This window comes from Crinia signifera, chromosome 7 (genome assembly GCF_055691185.1).
Source record: "Crinia signifera chromosome 7, ASM5569118v1, whole genome shotgun sequence".
In the NCBI taxonomy this organism is placed as follows: Eukaryota; Metazoa; Chordata; class Amphibia; order Anura; family Myobatrachidae; genus Crinia; species Crinia signifera.
Window position 1 is genome coordinate 189,530,068 of NC_139223.1, and position 21,892 is coordinate 189,551,959.

Genomic DNA, 21,892 nt, shown 5'->3' on the forward strand with positions numbered 1-21,892 from the left:
AGGGGGCGTGACTAATTGTGGTTGGCATGGTCACACCGTCTATGCATACTGTGCTCCTGCGCACCGGTCGTTACGCTGCCTGTTCCAAAGCTGGCTCAGCTCCACACCAGGATCCCCCAGACAGGACCAGGACAAAGTAATCTGTGCCTGTCCCACCCCCCTTTTGGTGTTCCTGGGGACAATCTTCTAATTTGCATATGTTAGTGTACAATTATATGAAACTAGCGCACACTGCAATAGTCATTTCTACCTCCTCACACTCAACTCCTATAGGGCTCCTGACTCCACGGTAGCTACAACATACGTGGAAACACACTGATAGGTGGTGGTGGTGAGACACACAATTACACTTTATCTTTGAGAACTGCACAACATTTCCCTTAAGCAGAGTAAATTTACTAAAGCTTCTGAAGAGAAAAGTGGGGATGTTCTCCATAACAGCCAATCCGCACAGTTAGAGCCGTGGTGGGAATGGAACCCATGACGTTTGCGCTGTGTAGCAGCAATGCTAACCATTACACCATCCGTACTGCCATGATTCTAGCAGTTCTCTTCTGTATCCTAGAAGATAACTAGAATCTGATTGGTTGCTATGGGCAACATCCCGACTTTTAGAAGCTTTAGTAAATTTACGCCGCCGCCTCTGAAGTAGTATAGGTAAACAACGGTCTATGTATAAAAAACAAACAAACAGATAACAGTTACTATACATAAGTACCTTCAGATCCCATAATGAAATGATAAATATCTGGTCCTGTTGACATCCTAGGCCCCTGGCAGCTTTTTTCAACGATGCCTTTAGGAGTCACCACTTTTAAGTGCACAACCTGCAAAAATGTTACATAAATTAAAAACAAATAAGGAAACATACAAAGCAAGTAGGCATATAAATATACACTACTAATACATCATAGGGTAGTAATTATTAATACCACTGACCACACACACACACACACACACACACACACACACACACAGATAATGCATCATGGCCAACTGGTCTGGATTTGCAGCATATGTGGCCTATAATAAAAAAAAACCCATGGGTAAGATCATGATCATAAACATTGGTTAACAGAGTCAGGAGACGGCAGCAGATGCTCCTTTTGTAGTTCTCCTCTGCCCACACTGCTAGGCCCAGGCCATGGGCATCGATTGATCAAAGCTTGAATAGAGAAACTACCAACCAATCAGTTCCTTGCTGTCATTTCCCAAACCCTGATCTGAAAACGGATACTTACTGGCTGGTACTTTATTTCTCTCTCCAAGTTTTCCCAAATCTAGTCCCAAGATTGAAGATACACTAGGGGGCGAAACGTAAAAGGATGCGATTTTATCACATTTTCCGACATCGCACTTTTTAAAATTGATTTTTTTGCCGCGAATTCGCAGATTTAATGAGATGCGAATTCACAGCAGAAAAAGTGCGATATGGTGAGAAAAAAAAATGGGTTAGGGTCCCTCCTTCTGAGCATAACCAGCCCTGGGCTGTTAAAAAGCGTAGGGGTCCCCCGTATTTCCGAAACTAGTCCCGGACTCTTGGTTCAGTCCTGGTTCAAAAATACGTGGGACAAAAAAACTGGGGGTCCCCCGTACTTTAAAACCAGCACCAGGTGTCATGCCACAGCCAGGGGACAATTTTTACAGAAGGTCCTGCGGCCGTATCATGCTCGCCGTGGCTGGTCAACCCTGGACAGGGTACCTGGAGGAGTGGGGACCATGGAGACGCCTATAGCCAATCAGGGCTTAGTGCATCTAAAGCACTCTGACAGCGTGATTCTCCTCTGTGAGCACATCGGAGGCAGCCGGATCACCCCGCAGTCAGTGCGGGGTGAGCTGCTGCAGGTGAAAGGGGGAGAGTCTGCGCTGGAGCCTGGTTTTGTAAGTATGGTGTAAAATTAAGTGGTGTGTGTGTGTGTATTAAACTTGTACTTTTCACAGTGTCTGTGGTTATTTTTTTTTTACAGGTGGACTACAAGTCCTAGCAGGCCCATTTATGCCCCGCATCCTGGGACTTGTGGTTCACCAAGTCCCAGCATGCGGGGGAGGCCTGCTGAGACTTGTAGTAAAAAGCAATGTTCTTTAGTGTGATTTTAACGTATCAGGCCGGCGTCCACCGCACACGGACGCCGGTGACAGCCCCCAGCTGGCTATGCTTTTACACATTTTTAAAGACCGAACCATGCACCAATCTCAGTGTTGCCGTACCCTGCCGCAAAGAATTACTGAGCCGCTCATGCGTCTCAGGCAGATGGAGCGCCTCTCCGCCGGTGCCCGCCAGTGCAGGGGATCAGACGGTTACCGGCGCTGTGTGAGAGGCGCTCACTAGTCTAGCCAGGGACATAGCTGCAGATCGTGGGGACAGTACGATAACTACGCTGCCTGACGGGGACACTACGCTGATTACGCAGGGCTGCCGCGGGGACACTACGCTGACTACGCAGGGCTGCTGCGGGGACACTACGCTGACTACGCTAGGCAGGCGTTGGGCTACGCTGACAATGCAGCTTAGCCTACGCTGAAAACTTAGCCAGTCGCCGTGATAACGCATAAGAACCTATTAGTCTATTGTGGTCATTGTAAGAGATACATCCACAAAGAACCCCCAACCCTTGCCGATGCCTTTCTACATAGGGGAAACCAGTGTTCTGTTTTGTGGCAAGTTAATATAACTGAGGACTCTTTGTGTTCAAACTGCAGGACAGCACAGAGCTGCTAGACAGGACAATGAAAGTGACCTGAGACAGAATGCGAAGAGGTTCTTGTGTGTAAACCTAATGCTGCCCATACATTGTGAGATATTGCATGCAATCATTTGATTTTGACTACATCAGTTCGATAAATTGAATGATTGTATGCACATTGTGTGTACCATTCGAAGCAATGCGTGGGCACACCGGTCAAATCTCGCATCTCATGATCTTATGTTCTGCGCATAATCGAATGCGCACAAAGAATGCTGTTTTGTACGCATTCGATTTTTTTTTTAACTGCGATGTTCGATTACTAAAGATTTCTGCTCACCCACTGTGCACATGACTGTTCAACAATCTGATGTGTTTTTGTCAGCATTCGATGCAATCGCATTCGATCCCGCATGATTTTATGATCGCAAGGAGCATTCGATAAATCGCATGATTATATGCACAACTGTACGCCAAAAAAAAGCATTTTCGGTGCGATTTATCGAAAGGTGAGCTTCAAGGGAAAACTAATCGCGTTGCATGCAATCGCAGAAGTGTATCCGCTGTGGATTTTCAAATCCATGTTAACAGTTGCTAATTGATTATACATTTTTTAATAGTCTTTCACCACATATGCCAAGCCAGATCATGCCCTAAGCTACCTAGGCTTCTGCCTAGGGCTCGGTCAGCACCATGGGGCCTAGATTGCTTCACATATATTTTCTGTGGTAAACTGAGAAGAACAAAGGGGGCCCACATAAGCTTCATGACTAGGGCCATATGGAGTTTTAATCAGACTTTCTGAGGTAAATTTACTAAAGCTTCTAACAAAAAAAAAGAAGAGGTGCTGCCCATAGCAACCAATGATATTCTGTCATTTTCTAGGCTACAATAGTCAAATGATAGGCCGAATCTGATTGGTTGCTATGGACTTTGCTAAATTTACCCCTGTATGTGAATAACGTTAGGAGATAAATGCTTTAACGAGGAAACCCTCTAAAAAGTTCATAGTAAATTACCGTTCACATTTACAAAAATAAAAGGAACCCCAAAAAAATAACAAAAATATTTATGATTAATTTGCAGTTGAGAACGTGGTCAGTCAATACTAAGACAGATTCACAGTAGGTTCTTTTAGAAAGTAACCAGCTCCCAACGTAACGCTGAAGTCTCTCATCCGGTCATTCATCTACCAAACCAGTCACTACAAATTCAAAGGCAACACGTAGTTAAAATATTTCATTTTAAAGATCGCTACCATAGTGCCCTCAATCATCTGTGCCAATTAAAAACATCTTCCCGCCCTGGAGACACAACAATTGATTACTCATTTTTAACCGTCCTTAAATGAGTCCCTCTTTCAGAGAAAGCATCCAGATTCCAACCCCTCCCTACATTTATCAGTGCCTGCGCCGTGACTTTTAGACCCTGTACAGAGTAGGGCTGGTGCACTGGGAAAACAGCAAACACATCCTTGTTAATCAATGCATCTACGTTGTGTTAACCAGATACCTTTTTTTTGCCATTTAAAATAAACTTGGAAAATGGTCTGGAATGGAAGAAAAACATAAAAATAATGTATATTAGAAAATAAATAGCTTGTGGCCTGGTAAAAAGACCAGAAGACCTTTCTTGTGGCACCGAAATACGTTTGAATAGGTCTGAGATTATATAAACAAAAGATTATTGCTGGGATAACTGCTCTATAAATGTATATAAATGTACAAGCAAGGCGCAACAGGACTCTGACAAATCTTCTATTTGTGGAGGCAGCTCAGTAATCAGGGATTAGGTTGGTTTTGAATATAACAAATTGCCATTAAAAAAGGATTGTTTTATATTTGATTTAACTGTGCACCACTAAAGTTCTCCTTACAGAGCTGGATCAGGCTGATGTTACATAAGTGTGGGTTTATTAATATAATACCTGTGATAGAAAACACAAACTTGAACTCAGGGCAAAATTGTTCTTGAATGGGCAAAACCATGTGTAATGTAGGTAGAGCAAATGTAACATGTGCAGAGAGAGTTAGATTTGTGTGGGGTGTGTTGAAAGTTAAATCTAAATTGCAGTCTAAAAATAAAGCAGCCAGTATTTACCCTGCACAGAAACATAATAATTCCCCAAAATCTAACTCTCTTTGCACATGTTATATCTGCCCCATCTGCAGTGCAGCATTGTTTTGCCCATTTTGAGAACAAATTTTGAATTTGGCGCGAAAGTTCTATACTTAATAAACGGGAGATAATTAACTAGGGCACATGCAAATACGATCAAGTCGGGGGACCTTGATGAACACTGCAATTATAGTTTTTATAAAAGAGCAGCAATTTAGTGCCCTTCTCCGCAGCTACTCTCATTTTTATTAGTGTACGGGACATTTAAAGATACTCTGATAGCTTTCCTAAATTTGTACCAGTTAAAATGTCTATATGCAGGTCATAGTACAGTAATAGAACACAAGAGGATTGGATATCTGAAAATGAAGCTATCATTTCACCCAGTACATCAGTATCATTCAAATGAAGGCTTCTCATTCTCAAATTCACCTGATACTTACAACACACGTGTGGCAGCACAGATGGTGCAGTGGTTAGCATTACTGCCTCACAGCACTGAGGTCAAGGGTTCGATCCCCACCATGGCCCTAACTGTGCGGAGTTTGTATATTCTCCCCGTGCTTGCGTGGGTTTACTCCGGGTACTCCGGTTTCCTCCCACAATCCAAAAATATACTGGTAGGTCAATTGGCTTCCAACAAAAATTAACCCTAGAATGTCTGTGTGCGTGTACATGTGGTAGGGAATATAGATTGTAAGCTCCACTGGGGCAGGGACTGATGTGAATGAGCAACTATACGCTGTAAAGCGCTGCGGAATATGTGTGCGCTATATAAGAAACTGTTAATAAATAAATAAATACTGCGATTATATTAATAAGTATACACAGACGGTACAGTGGATCAGGTATTGTGCACTATATTTTTGGGTATATAATATAGTGGTCGGTGTAATTCTTCCATTATATTGACCCTCTACGCACAAGTGCAGCAGAAGTACATAAGCGAAGCGATTCATGCAGCTAGATTTGGTGACCCATTGTTAATAGCCAAGATGCAGGTAAAAATGAAAAATGATCCGACAGATGACAGAGCCCGTAGAGAGCGAGGTAACCGAGTAAAGTGCTGCTGCGGTGTAATGTATCTGACCCTATAGCCTGCCCTTATGTCCTCAGATCCTTGAAACCGCAACAAAAAAAACCCATGTGGGACGCAGGCAATGGATATATCAGTAAGAGCATCAGCATGACCGGGAGATCAGGATGTACCATCAGCGTATACAGGTGTTTATGGCAGGAAAGTGAGGTTACTGCATTATCTTTGTATTTTAGCAAACTTCCCTTTTCTAGATAATTTCTTCAATTATTTTATTTAACCACCTATAATATGTAACACTGGAGCAAGTTGCGGGTGGTAAAACGTGGCCCACGCTGGCTTGTTGCGCTCATACTGCTGCTGCCGTAGCTCCTCCCAATTGGCACATTGTCAAACAGGCCTCCGGATGGCATGCCATGGACTAGAGTCAGGTCCACACACTGGGTCTAGTCCGTGTTTGAATGGGATTGGACAGTTGCAAGGAAGGGGCTGTGCTATTGCATGTATTCAAAATGCACAAGCACCAGGAGATGTAGAATGCCTCGTACATCTTAGAGATCTGAGTGCTGCGTCACCATGGTGACCATCTGTCGCAACGCCAAAGGAGTCTGATTCAGGGGAGTTTGCTAGGCTGCCTATGTTTACAGCCTAGGGAACAGGTAAACGCCGCCCACCACAGCGCCCTCCCCCACACACTGGGCAAATCCCCTCTCTAACATGCCAGGGGATGTGTACTATAGCACATGCCCTCGCACATGAAACATGAATTAGGCCCATTATTTGGACAAAATGTAATGTGTTGTGTATGGTTAGACCAGCGGTTCTCAAACTGTGTGTCCTAACCCCAAAGTGAGTCCAGACCATCTCAGCATGGGGTTGCGACTCCATGCTGCTGGCCATCAGGCTGATGACGTTTCTAATCTCAGTCAGTGATTCAAGGAGTCTGAAAAGTCTGTTGAATTGTCTGTAACTTTAGGCTCCTCCCATCACTCTGTGCCTCCACAATGCTGCCATGTTTGTGCTGCCTGCTGACTACACGTGTGATGTGATGGGTTATGGTATATTAGACTCCTCCCATCACTATGTGCCTCCACAATGCTGCCATGTATGTGCTGTCTGCTGACTACACGTGTGATGTTATGGTATATCAGACTCCTCCCTTCATGTTATGCCTCCACAATGCTGCCATGTATGTGCTGTCTGCTGACTACACATGTGATGTGATGGGTTATGGTATATCAGACTCCTCCCATCACTCTGTGCCTCTACAATGCTGCCATGTATGTGCTGTCTACTGACTACACATGTGATGTGATGGGTTATGGTATATTAGACTCCTCCCATCACTCTGTGCCTCCACAATGCTGCCATGTATGTGCTGTCTGCTGACTACACATGTGATGTGATGGGCTATGGTATATTAGACTCCTCCCATCATAGTGTGCCTCCACAATGCTGCCATGTATGTGCTGTCTGCTGACTACACATGTGATGTGATGGGTTATGGTATATTAGGCTCCTCCCATCACTCTGTGCCTCCACAATGCTGCCATGTATGTGCTGTCTGCTGACTACACATGTGATGGGTTATGGTATATTAAACTCCTCCCATCACTCTGTGCCTCCACAATGCTGCCATGTATGTGCTGTCTGCTGACTACACATGTGATGTGATGGGTTATGGTATATCAGACTCCTCCCATCACTCTGTGCCTCCACAATGCTGCCATGTATGTGCTGTCTACTGACTACACATGTGATGTGATGGGTTATGGTATATTAGACTCCTCCCATCACTCTGTGCCTCCACAATGCTGCCATGTATGTGCTGTCTGCTGGCTACACATGTGATGTGATGGGTTATGGTATATCAGACTCCTCCCATCACTCTGTGCCTCCACAATGCTGCCATGTATGTGCTGTCTGCTGACTACACGTGTGATGTGATGGGTTATGGTATATTAGTCTCCTCCCATCACTCTGTGCCTCCACAATGCTGCCATGTATGTGCTGTCTGCTGACTACACATGTGATGGGTTATGGTATATTAGACTCCTCCCATCACTCTGTGCCTCCACAATGCTGCCATGTATGTGCTGTCTGCTGACTACACATGTGATGTGATGGGTTATGGTATATCAGACTCCTCCCATCACTCTGTGCCTCCACAATGCTGCCATGTATGTGCTGTCTACTGACTACACATGTGATGTGATGGGTTATGGTATATCAGACTCCTCCCATCACTCTGTGCCTCCACAATGCTGCCATGTATGTGCTACCTGCTGACTACACGTGTGATGTGATGGGTTATGGTATATCAGACTCCTCCCATCACTCTGTGCCTCCACAATGCTGCCATGTATGTGCTACCTGCTGACTACACATGTGATGTAATGTCCTTCTGCAGTAACTTTCTATGGTCCTGTAATTATTTGTATTGTCTGATGGGGTCCCAGAGCAAAATAGTTTTACAACCCTGAATTACTAATATGCATACATGCGAGATGGTTGCCATATGGGAGATGTGTACACCGCCTGTATGGATGTCATCATTGAACTCCCATAAGACAGAGGTCTCCCTGGAAACAGCACTTTGTACATCATCAGACATGGGAGAAGTTCCCACAGGAAGGAATCTATGGGGACTATATCCTCCAGACCACACTTCAGAATGAGAAAGCGAGAACAGCGGAACTACATTACCAGATCTTCAATGTTTCCATAGATGTTCTTCTTCATGCCTGATGCCCGCGTAGCTACCCAGCCTCCCAACGTGCTGAACTCCATGGAGTCTGGTTCGTGCCCCGTGCAGAATCCATGTTCCCCGAGCTGAAACACAAGACATGAAAGTAATGAATGGTGGAAATAGAGACCACAAACTGCTGTAGGTGCCACAGCACTGAGGGGGCAACAGGTGGCCCTCTAAGCCTTCTCCTGTGGCCCCGCTCCTACCTGCATGGCAGTCAGACTTGTTTGCTATAGCTTATAAACACTTCTATACCCTACACTCAGGGGTGTAACTAGATACTTGTAGGCCCCATAGCAAAGGTTGGCCCCCAATACACTAACCAATGGTGATAAATGTATATTTATAGGAAATTTATTGGAAACTTTATTATCCAATTCATGTAACAAATATATCAACTTGTGATTTAAAAAAACAGACTGTAGAAGGAAAACACTGTATAGGGAATAGTCCTACAATGGAGACTTCTGCGATACATCTGTAGCTTGCAAGCTCATTAATCTCTCATGTGCGATCTCCTGAGTAACTAGCGCCCCTTGGAGAACGGTTCCAAGGATCAATGTTTTACAACTAACCCCTCCTCCCATCATTAACAGCACAGTCCAGACACTCGGGCCGTTTATCAGATACTTGCGCTGACATCTGCATCACCCGTGTCTTCCTAGCTAGTCGCCAGGAGAAGTAGAAGAGCACAGGTTCTCAAACTCGGTCCACACAGTGCATGTTTTTGCAGGTCTCCTCACAAAATCAAGTGAAATAATTAGCTCCGCCTGTGGATCTTTTTAAAATGTGTCAGTCAGTAATGAGTGCACCTGTCGGGTGACCTGGAAAACGTGAGCTGTGTCGGGTCCTGAGGACCGAGTTTGAGAACCATGGTATAAGAGGAACCTGCAGACATGAGATGCTGGTGTAATAATAGACAAACCATCCCCTGTATCCTGATCAGTCTGCAGCACCTAAAACGCGCTGATGTCGTCGTACTACTTTGGTGCTAACAGGGCGAGCAAAAAGATATATCTCCAATGCAAAACACTCCTTTAAAAACAGAGGTTACTCTCTAAAATCTCACCGTTACAGCAATTTATTACTATAAGAAAGACTTAATAATGATTTCACAACTATATTCTGGGCGAAGTGTACAAACCGACATCCGTATGCTTAACAGAACCAAAAAAAAAAAAACAATCCTGCTAACTCCATCTAAATCTTCCCAATAAATAAAACCGTTAATCTCTTGTTCCCTTTCCTCTAATGCGATATGCAGCAGCCTTTACAAAATGTGAGCAAATTGCCTGCACTTAATTCTCTCAAGGACTGATGTGTTTTAATGTACAGCCATCTGGTTGGGCTTCCTGTATGCAACCGCACCATCTATTAGGGATGCAGATCAGGCATTCCTGTACATTAAATAGTCACTTGTTCCTCATTTTTCTACATTAGCTTGGCTGTGCCATCTGCACGGCACCTGAGTTGGAATAGATGCTTTTAAACTGCAACAAAAGCGGCCAGTCCCACTGAAATCATTCTGAAAGCTCAGCAGTCTTGCATCAAACGGTACTGACTCGGCCAGCTGTGAACCTGGAGTTTACTGTATATTGGGTTATCAATCAGAAGTAATCAATTTTGGTTAGCAGAGAATTTCCGCTTGGGTAATAAGTCAATAAAAGATGTAAAACGTGTCAAGAGCGGTTGTATTCATTTACACAGGCCTTTGCTAAGCATCCAAACCGGTGCGCTGGACACTGGGTGGTGCAGAGACAGAGAAGGACGATACTTCAGGGGGGTTTCCAGGACTTAGGGAACCTGTATGCCGTTAAGCTGTATTTTTCACAAATGTTGGTTTAGGCCCACAGGATGGCGGCCGCCACAGCAAGTAGGACTTAGGTACACTTCACGGCATTAACACACGACTTGTTAGGCATGCAGACTGGTGCTTTGAACACTGGGTGGTACAGACACACAGAAAGAACAATAGGCCAGAGAGGTTTTCAGGACTTCAGGAACCTGTATGCCATTACCCCAGGGTTGCCGACCCTCCCGGAATTTCCGGGAGTCTCCTGAAAATCGGGCCCCCCTCCCGGCCCCCCGGAAGGGTGGGTAACCCTCCCGGTTTCAGGGGGGACCCCCGCTGTCCCCCGGATCGCGGCATTAAAATGCCGCAATCCTCGGGGCTCAGAGGAGGGGGCGGAGCTAAAACGACACAATCGCGTCATTTTAGCCCCGCCCCCTCCACGGAAATCTGTTAATGCCTTGTTTTACCAGCATGGGGGCAGGGCTTAGTGATGTCACTCGTAAGCCCCGCCCCCTGAGCGGGGAGGAGAATCTTAAAGTCGGCAACCCTGCATTACCCTGTATTTTTTAAAATGTTGGTTTAGGCGCACAAGATGGCTGCCACAACAGGAAGTAAGCCTTAGGGCCTTGATGACTAACCTTGACACTCCAGCTGTTGTTGAACTACACATCCCAGCATGCTCTGCTTCAGTACTGCTATTTGGCCATGCTAAATCTGATCCCCCCCCCCCCCCCCCCATAACAGGTGATGAGGATGACTTTTGGCAATCTAGGAGGGTGGCCATTGTAAAAAATACAATTCTATACTTACTGGCCTAGTCTGTCTGCCCGAACATAGGGACTCCACTGAGCCTTGGGCCCGGGTCAGGTGCACCATTTTTAACTCCCTGTTGCCGGTCCTCCATTACTTCCGTCAGCTCCATAGCACCGCTGGCAGGATTGACGCTGTTGCTAAGGGATGGGAGGGCGGGACTGGTGACAGTGGCACTGCTGCTAAGGGGTGCGCAGACGGTATAAAGGAGGACGCTGCTGCTAAGGAACAGGCGGGCTGCTGCTAAGGGGTGCGCGGACGGTATAAAGGACGCTGGGCTGCTGCTGCTGCTAAGGGATGGGCAGGATTGACGATGGAGGAGCTGCTGCTGCTGCTAAGGGGTCGGCGGGAGGGTGGGCGAACGGCCGCAGATTGCTGCAGTCCAGTATTCCTTTCCTCTCTCTCCTAGCCCGGCCGCTGCCGCCTCCTCTCACTCTCTCTGCCCACACCGCTGGAAACCGCGGATAGGTTTCTGTGTGCTGGGTGAAACTTGGATGCCACAAAAATCAATATAATTAAATGTTGGGCAGAATTAAGTGGCGCCCTCCAGTGGCCTGAGCCCTAGGCAGCTGCCCAAAGCTGCCTAGTGGTAGCTTTGGGCTACCACTGATAGCGGGGATATGTAACAGCAGAAGTCTTGGAAACACACACTGCACACTTTACGCAAAACATATTAGTGTAAGTGTGCAATCTGGCAACATCACTGATGGACATAAAGTACAAATTGTAACACAAACTTAAAAGACATATAATCAAACTTTCAAAGGGACCAGGAAGTTCCTCAGATACAGCATCATAGAGGTAAAGTAAGACCTCAACAGCAAATGCCAACATGATAGGGCTAAATGGTTGCTAGATACACAACACTCAAACGTTCACCATAATAACATTACTTATACCCCTTTCACACCAGAAAAAGCAGGGACTTACCCGGGAATATGGTCCCTGGATCATGCAGGGACATTCCCGGTTTGGCCCCTTTCACACTGGCCTAGTCACATTTTCTTGTGTGTGGACAGCAGGTGGTGGGGTCCAGACCGTGGGGACCTGGCAGCAGCAGCTGAGTGCTTTTAGCGCTATTTGCAGGGTAGCGGGGTGGAAGAATTTGAAAGCATTTTTAAAAGACTGTCCGGACGCTGATTGGCTGAGAGCGTCTGGCCAGACTTTTCAAATCCAGCAGCTCTTCCCGCCCCGCTGCCCGACATATAGCGCTACAAGCGCCCAGCCGCCTCTGCCGGATGCCAGCAGTCTGGCCCCCGCCCGGATCCCTGGACTCCGGAACCTGCTGCCCAGCTGGAAGCAAGCCGGGTAAGTACCTTTAACACCGGCCTGTTTCCCGGGAGCAACCCTGCTATCTAGCAGGGTTGGATTCCCAGAAAATTTTCCAGGAATTTGGCCCGGTAACCTTGCACACCAGGCTGGTGTGAAAGGGGTATTATACAGTGTCAATGCTTCCACTACACACCACATCCAGCACTGACAGGGTCACGCTGAACAGATTATTCTCCCAAGAGTCACCGCAGCTTAGTAATTAAACCCCTTTTACGCTTCAGCCCCTATATCAATGAGCACCTTCAGCCCCTATATCAATGAGCACCTTTGAAGACAAAGCAGGAATGCAGTCTATTGTTTCTGGACAATTTACTCCGACAACTAAAACATTAAACAAGTAGAGATAGAAGAGTTTTCCCAGATCTGGAATGTAAATGAAGCGCTAGATAATTTTAGGTACTTGTTTCCTAGAACGGCCACAATCGCGGGCATCGTGTACCTTAAAGTTAAGGTACACGATGCCCGCGATGGACCCGATTTCCTTTGAAATCAGGTCCATTTTGCCGGCAAAGGCAAAATCGTGGGCATCGCGTCGGTCGCCACCATTAACATTGACCCCGACGCGATGCCCGCGATTTTTCCATAGGCTTCAATATTAAAATAATTTTTAACATTGAAATCGGGAGCATCGCGTCGGTCTTGTGGCATTATAATGGCACAAGATGAGATGGACTTGATTAAGTCCATCTCACATAGGAAACAATGTGAAATGGGCCAATATGACCCATTTCACATTATATATGGCCCCGTCGTCACCCCACGATTGACGCGAACCCGAAGCGTGGCGAGCGCAGCGAGCCCGATGCGTGGCGAGCCCCGCGAGGGGACGCGTATACCTGTGAAGTTATACGCGTCCCCTTGCGGGGCTCGCTACGCTTCGGGCTCGGTGGCTCGCTGCACTCGCCACACTTTATATTCTCAACTCCACGCCGACGTGGATAGTAGGGGAATGAAAAGGTCGGAGGACGCGCACCGCGGCCCCGCTCGCCGCGCTTCGGGTTGGCGTCAATCGTGGCGTGGGGTTCAGGGTGTAAAATTGGGGGTCTAGGGAATATTTTACATTGAATCCAATGTAAAATCGGGTCCCAGGGACCCTATTCACATTTGATTCAATTTAAAAATGGGGTCGGTCGCGTCTGTCTTAATACATGCGATTTGGTCGCATGCGATGCGACCGACGCGATTTTTCCGACACGACCACCACGATGGAAATCGGTGTGGCCGTTCTAGGAAACAAGTACCTAATTTTATATTATAATCTTTGTATGCTCCCAACGAGATGCTATAGTAGAGCCGGCCCTAGGCATATGCATCCTAGGCAACTGCAATGTCTAGGGGCAACCTAACCCTAGGGACGGCAGTATACTTCTCAGCACACACCTGTCCCACTGTACCTCGTGCCCCTCCAGCAGCACCCGGCCCTCCCCTGTATTCCCCCGGCACTGGCACGCAGTCACTTTGCTGTCCCACACACATCAAAGAGGCGGAGGAGTACAAACGCCGCAAGCAGCAGGAACCTCCGGCCGGGCCCTGCAGCTGTCTCAGCCCCAGGTAGCCTGCAGCGCTCCTACCTCCTTCCGCCCGTCTCCCTAGATGAGGAGCTGATAGTGCTGGTGAGCGGCTACAAGGAGGGGACATTGTAGCTGCAGCGTGACCTCTGGTATGGAATAAAAGACAAAGGTGACCACCTGGGTGCGGGATGTGTGGATTTAGGGGTGTGGTTATGGGGTGAGTATGTAGGGGCCAGTAGAAGCAGGGATGTGGGACAAACAGGGTGACTAGTGTGTTTGGGGGTAGAAAGATATGGGGTGTATGTGAGTGGAATAGGGTGTGCGTGTGGTGTAGGTAGAGGGTTATGAGGTGCATGTGGGGGAACAAGGAGTACAGCATGTGCTGTGGGTAAAGGGATACGGGGTGTATGTGGGGGACTAGGGTGTGTGTTGGAGTAGAGGGTTATGTGGAGACTAGGGTGTGTTGGTGGTAGAAGACTGTGGTGTATGTGGAGGGACCAGAAGTGCAGGATGTTTTGGGGGTAGAGGGATATGAGGTGTATGTGGGAAGACATGTGGAGTAGACGCATATGGGGCTCATGTGGGTGGAGAATAGGTTGTGCAGGGGGTATAGAGATAGGGGTTAGGTATGGAGAGATAGGGGGTGTATGTGTGCTGTGGAAGATTATGGGGAGTACAGTGTGTCTGTGTGGGATAAGGGGTGTGGAGGATTATGGGGATTAAGTATGTGTGGGATAAGGGGTGCGTGGGGGTTAAATTGGGTTATGCGATAGGCTACTGGATCAGAGGCAGAACTAGCAGCAGTGCAGCCGGTGCATTGCTTCAGGGCCCACAGTAATGAAGGTGGTGGGATTATCCGCTTGGGGCACCAAAAACATTTTTGCCTAGGGCCTGCTCTGTGATACAGCAATACCCCTGATCAATGTGCACTACACAGCGCTGTATAATTACAGTTACACAGCGCTGTGTGATTACAGTTACACAGCGCTGTGTGATTACAGTTACACAGCGCTGTGTGATTACAGTTACACAGCGCTGTGTGATTACAGTGACACAGCCCTGTATGATTACAGTGACACAGCCCTGTATGATTACAGTGACACAGCCCTGTATGATTACAGTGACACAGCACTGTATGATTACAGTGACACAGCACTGTATGATTACAGTTACACAGCACTGTATGATTACAGGACACAGCACTGTATGATTACAGGACACAGCACTGTATGATTACAGGACACAGCACTGTATGATTACAGGACACAGCACTGTATGATTACAGGACACAGCACTGTATGATTACAGGACACAGCACTGTATGATTACACATGTACCGGCTGATATTGGTGGCTGCAACACCTGAGTATTTCACTGTTCTTCTTACTAATGTTTCATCCAATCACCAACCTGCTTTTCTAGATCCTGGCCAGTGATTCCGGCCTCCACATGGGCCGTCAGGTTCTTCTCATCTACCCAGAGGATTCTGCTCTGTGGCGAGAAAGATGAGTTAGTGGGGATCATACACATTATACACATTAGCCTGATGGATGCAATAATGTAATCAGCCACAAATAGAGTTCTAGCAAAATGCCTTGTGCGCAGAAACAACGCTATACACTGAAGGCGTCTGCGGGCGATTAGGACATGGGCGTGCCCTGGCGTGTAACCAGAGCACCCCTGGGATTCTTAAGCTGCCATACACTTGATCGATTTGGACACATTTCACCCGATTCCGACGGGTTTTGGTCATAAAACCGTCATTAATAAGATCGACCACTAGTGGTTGACAGGCTATAGTTGACATGCCTTAACTTGATAGGGTCGAAAGGCTGACACAAGCAATAGGCCAACATGAAAAAGGTAGACATGGAGAGGATCAAAATGGGGGCAGGGTGGAGAATTTGTGGGCTTAAAAATGGTCACAGTTCAAAGCGAAAGTACATTGTAGAAGCCAACATTTTTTATTTAGGAGAAAGAAAAAAAAAACTCATGTCTACCTCTCCCATTTCGACCAGTCGGCATGTGTCGACTTTTTGACCATGTGGACCTAAGGACTGGGGATGGCGTGGAGTTTGTGGGCTAAAAACTGTCACAGTGAAAGTACATTGTAGAAGCCGCTATTTTGACAGACTTTTAACTAGTTTACAATAAATCTGCAGAGAAATGCAGTACATTTGGGGTGCTCAGCATGTGGCCCTCAGCTGCTGTGGAACCACACATTCCACCATGCCCGGTCACAGTTTTAGCATTCCCAAACAGCAACAACCATTTTAGGGCATGCTGAGATATGCTCTAAAGAGCTTTGTAGTTTAACAGAGGGGGTTATTCAATCCTGAATGCGACTGTCGGGACGATCCAGACAGTCGGATTCACCTCTATTTTTATTAACGTTCTGACTAACTCATTCAATGTATTCAACGTTCCGACTGTCGAATGTCGGAAACGACAATTCAGATTCGAATCTGAAAGCCTTTAATGCGGTCGGAAATGGTAGCATTTGAATAGGAAATAGCGGTACATATTGAATACCCCCAATAGAAGTAAAATTACCAATGCTTCTAGAAATGGAGCAACCAATAGGATTCTGTCTATCATTTTCTAGGATGCAATAGAGAAATACAGACAGAATATGATTGGTTGCTATGGGCAACAGCACCGCGTTTCATATTTAGAAACCCCCGTTTGTCTACTCTGCTTAGGTGCTTCCTCTGGACAGAAAAACACCTCAGACCTGCCACACTCCCTCACTGCGGCCTGTACGTACCCCAGGACAGGAAGTGCTGCTCGCTGACTGAAAGCGATACCCAATCAAAGAGCGCACTCTGAAAAGTGGCTGAATAGAGCAATAAGCTACAGGGAAGAGAGATCTGTTTACGTTGGGGAAAGCAGATTAATCACATGTGCGCAGCCGAGGTTGCCAGATCATTGATGTGCAGGCCAAAACACTTGGTTACCTTTAAAATTCTGTGATAGGCTCAGTGCGTCTTAGTGCGGTTTAATACTGTTTATTGAGCTTGTTCTGGTTTATAATAGTTCTCATATGCAGAGAAAAAGAAACTTTCGCTGCTGCCCCGGCCAATTCCACCCCCAGCTATACATGTCATCGGTACAAGAGCTCACCTGCGACTTCTCCAACGCAGACACAACAGCTTAGAAACACATGCATAAGAATAATGAACACCCTCCGAGGGACCGACGGGTACAATAACTGACCAAACAAGAACGAGGAACGAGTGAGGATGAGAGAAGCCAGGAACAGAAAACAAATAAACGCCTATGTGAGCGATATTTAAACAGGTCCAGACGGACAATTTTCTATCTTGACAGCAATTTGGCAGCGGCCATTTTTTATTTTATCTCCGTGACCACCGTTGTCTCCAATTCTCCATCCCCCCAAAGTACCTACAAAGCCGCTCATTGGGTTTCATAAAGGCGGCTCCTATACATTACCTAGGGAAAGATTCAGGTAAGCACCGGCTGCTGCCCCCCAACCTCGCCCCCACACCCGAATCCCCACACTAGAATGAGAGGGGATATGTACTCAAACACGTCCCCCTCACTTGCACCCGAAGGGGAGATAAATCATTTGATGGTCATCGGTAGTAGGAGTCCGCGTTTTTATGAGGAGGCCTACAAATCGCGCAGCATTCCACTGCTCCAACCCCCTGTCCGCCACCTCTGGAACCAACGGTCCAACGACTGTGGTTTAAATGTACATGCCCATAAACATGAATACGCAAACCCTAAGCATCGGGAAAGGGGCCAAAGTCGGCCCGCTACGAACGGGTCTGAATCAGCCACTTCATTCCCTTTATCGGTGCTCAGTAAATTCATTATTGTAAAGCGTTTCAAGTTGCCAGGCCGGTGTGCGCAATTAAAGGAATGTAATTCAGCGGTAATTAAGATTAAACACTGAGTATGGAGTTGCCAAATTATTTTTGGCATTGGGAGTGCAGAAATGTGGGCTTGTGTGGTCTCGCTGCTTTGTAGTTCTACATTAGAGTTCCAGGTTCCGCTGATTGATACGGTTTACACTGGGAGTAGCTGACCCTGAAGGACCACTATGGATGTAACATCATATAAAAGGGCTATTAACAACATTTACAAAAACATATGTGAAAGGATCGGAAGGCCGGGGGAGCCATTTTTTGTGATGTCACAACAGTACGCCTATGAAGCACACAAGGGTGCTTTTTATGTGCATGTAGCAAGTTCTGTCAGAGATGCATTCATAGCTTGGTGAGCACAGCACGACCGGCACTAAATCATTGAACACTTTGAAGAATGTTCTGGCGGAACACGAGCACCAAGCGTGAGCTCTGGACATGGTAGTCCAGTAAGGGCATGCTGCTTTTATGTTCCACAGGCCATTCATAGAGAACACAGGCCGAATATACGACGAGGGCGCTTTTCACGATATAGTGCCCTTTAAAAGTGCACAAGTAAAAGTATCGACCAAACAGCTTCTGTCACTTTATCGAACACAGACTGTAAAATTATGGTTCTAACCCTTTCACAACACAACCCCAGCTACGATCCATCTCCGAATCAGGGGTTCAGATACATACACATGTCCTTGTAGTCACGCCAAAGAGCCCACTTTTAGCATGCCCGGTCATGAGAGAATCTTCTAGTGTTGTGCCTCTTTTTTTGCCAAATATGCATCTTGGTCATAAGCAATGCGACTAAGATGCTTGAGGAGACTGTGCTGACATTTTTTGTGTGTGTGCGACAGAGTCTCTGAATCTGTACACAACAATGTAGCAACCGCAGCTTTTCTCCTGAATAAAAGTTATTTTCTTCTCCGTATACTGGCCCTCATTCTGGTTCATTCGCAGCGGCCGCTCGTTTGCACAGGGATCGATGTTTTGCATACGTGCATGCGCAGCAGCATTTCTGTGCATGTGTATACTCTGGGTGCGTGCGAAAAATGTCTGTTCACCGGGTGCACGCACCCAGCCTTGAGAGCGGGTTGTGGAGAGAGGTGTGGGGTGCCAGGCTGGGCCATTAGCATATGTGAACATCCAGCGCAACCCAGCTGCCTGTCCAATTCCCTGCAATTCCACACACATATGTAAGGGGGGTCTGGGTCACCCAAGCAATATCTCTGGCTTGCGAACCAGAAAGAATCCCAAATTCAGACGTGGGTTCCTGAGGCAAAGAACCAACCAGAACTGTAGCACATTAGCAGCAAGTAATCGAGCATCCAAGGTTATTCGTTCATTTACCATTTGAGAAGTATCTAATGAGACAATGGTTCTTTTCTCTTCTTCCGGACACTCCAACGCATTGGATACACTCGTCCCACCTGCCACAGATACATCAAGGTCATTCATGGTGTGTCTACAAAGTTCACATCAAATTTTCAGAAAGCAAAAATACACATTTTCTAGAAAGACCACTGCCTACTTATCTTGCTTTATCTGTGACCACTTGTAATGCTTCACAAACTATCTGCCCTCGTTCCTATTGCCGCAGTCCTATCATACTGTATATTTGTACAAGTTAGTCATGCTCAAGCCACCATGCCTGGCCTACGTGCATAAACGGATCCCTGCCTTCAAGGTCCACATGCATATTCCAAGCCACTGGCAAATCCGAGGGCCCTGGCGGCTGCTGGCCAATCCGAGAGCCCTCACGACCACTGGCCAATCCAAGAGCCCTCACGACCACTGGCCAATCCATGGATGCCTAGATCCATTACTCCTTAGGAATACACAGAATTATGCGAAATCACAACAAAAGTTGGCGTAAATCATGCGAACACTTACCGCCAAATGGAATAATGCAAACATCATATTTACTGGCCAGGTCTACTATCCGCACAACATCTTCATGACAATCTGTTGAACACAGTACAATTTTGTGAAGACTTTATTGACATACCTGGAGTTATTACATAGTATACACGGTTTCCTTGTTGAGGTTTCAACCTGCAATAACGTATGAATTCATAACCTGAAGCTGGCCATACACTGTGCGATCACTGGAAGGGGCAGAGCACCAGCGCAAATAATTAGAGATGTACAGGTCCGGATTTACCTGGATCTCAAAACATGATTTTATTGGCTATATGCTGTCAGATGTTTTTGCTCCAAAACATGTGACAGCTGGATAGCCAATAAGATCCCGTTTTGAGATCCGGGAAAAATCCGGACCTGCGCATCTGTACAAATACTACGCTCTACAGGGTGATCTCCATTCACAGCATATAGTTGGCTGAGCAACTGTTGGTGGTTAGGACCGGTTGGATCATAAATGATCCTGACTGTTTTTTTATGAAGCCTGAGAATATTTATAATTAACAGGTCCATACACTGAACGATTATCGTTTGGTTTTGCCATTTGCCCAATTAACGTAACGGTTGTTTGCACTGAGTTGCAATCGAGTGAACAAATAGTTTCAGAGTTGGCATATACAATTAGAAACCAACACAACCTCTGTTCTATTGGTACTATCAGACACAGACATTATATTCTACACTAATCTAAGGCTAGGGTTACAGACTACACTTGCGGACTACCACTTTACCACCTCCCCTGCAAGAACATCATTTGAAATTAGTCGTTTTAAGCGTAATTGCATAAAACAGCAATATAATTAAGTCAGCTAATATTTAACAGTCTTCATTCTGTTTAATTAATGTACAATGACTAATTTGGCCATTTTGAATGGGCCTTAAGCTATTTGTAAAGCAAACGTAATGCAATTAAATAGCAATAGTGATAACGGCATGTTTAATAATATTTAACCATTACTGTTGTGTAGACTGAAATTACTACTCTTAATTGCTACTTTGAGTCACAATTCTGCTTAATTGGCACTGTCTAATCATTAGAGGAACATGGCTGTCTAGAACAGCCCATTTCACACGGACAGTCAAAGCACCTTGTTTGCAGTACAAGACGCACTGTTATTCAAGAGGATTAACTAGATTGTTAATTGCCTCCTGTTCATCTGGGGCTCTATCACATAAGACCATTATAACCATTTCTAAAGGGTTTACATTGTACCTAGAAAACTCGATTCCTAGAAGAGAATGTCAAAAAGAAGCAAGTTAAGTTCAACTCTTCTTAATTAAATTAAGGGTCAATTAATTGAAGGAGTATTCTTGGATAAAGGACTAGCATTAGTTTATCCAGAAAGAGCAATGTACATTTTGTATTTACTCTAGATTATATATAGATTAGATTGTAAACTCTCAACAGCAGGACACTGCCTTGTCGCCCACCCACATATTAATTTCCTTGTTCTATAATATGCTTTATGTTATCTATATATTATGGGATAGGTAATATTAGTCTTCATTTGTTGACTATTATTTCTTGGGTACTTGTTTCCTAGCACGGCCACAACGATCAGAATCGCGGTCATCGGGGGTAAAATCGGGGCCATCGCATGCGCAAAAAAATCGGGTGCGATGGGCCAGACGCGATGCCCGCGATTTCCCCATAGAGAACAATGTTAAATGCCTCAATTTACCCGCGATGACCACGATTTCCCATAGGAAACAATGTGAAATGGCTCAATTTACCCAAATTATCATAGGAACAATGGTAAATGGGCCAAAAACACCCCTGAACATTGAAATGTCCCCCCAAAAGTAGTTTACGCCACCACGTGATCAACGTGAACCCGAAGCGTGGCGAGCGCAGCGAGCCCGCAAGGGGCGGCGGTACGCGTCCTCCGACCTTTTCATACCCCTACTATCCACTAGGGCGTGGAGTGAGAATAGAATAGTGTGGCGAGCGCAGCGAGCCACCGAGCCCGAAGCGTGGCGAGCGCAGCGAGCCCCGCGAGGGGAAGCGGATACCTGTGAAGCCCGCGAAGGGACGCGTTTACCTGTGAAGGTATCC

General features: G+C 46.2%; 1 protein-coding gene across 1 annotated transcript in view; it reads right to left on the reverse strand.

Annotated features, from left to right (window-relative positions):
- The window catches only part of AGPS (alkylglycerone phosphate synthase), a 172,905-nt gene that overhangs the window by 97,692 nt on the left and 53,321 nt on the right, over nt 1–21,892 (reverse strand). The window contains exons 6-10 of the mRNA XM_083154721.1: nt 19,807–19,878; nt 19,264–19,343; nt 15,443–15,523; nt 8,545–8,670; nt 719–827 (exon numbers count right to left, since the gene is read on the reverse strand). Coding sequence (XP_083010847.1) covers nt 719–827; nt 8,545–8,670; nt 15,443–15,523; nt 19,264–19,343; nt 19,807–19,878 — 468 coding nt within the window. The remainder of the gene's footprint in view (nt 1–718; nt 828–8,544; nt 8,671–15,442; nt 15,524–19,263; nt 19,344–19,806; nt 19,879–21,892) is intronic.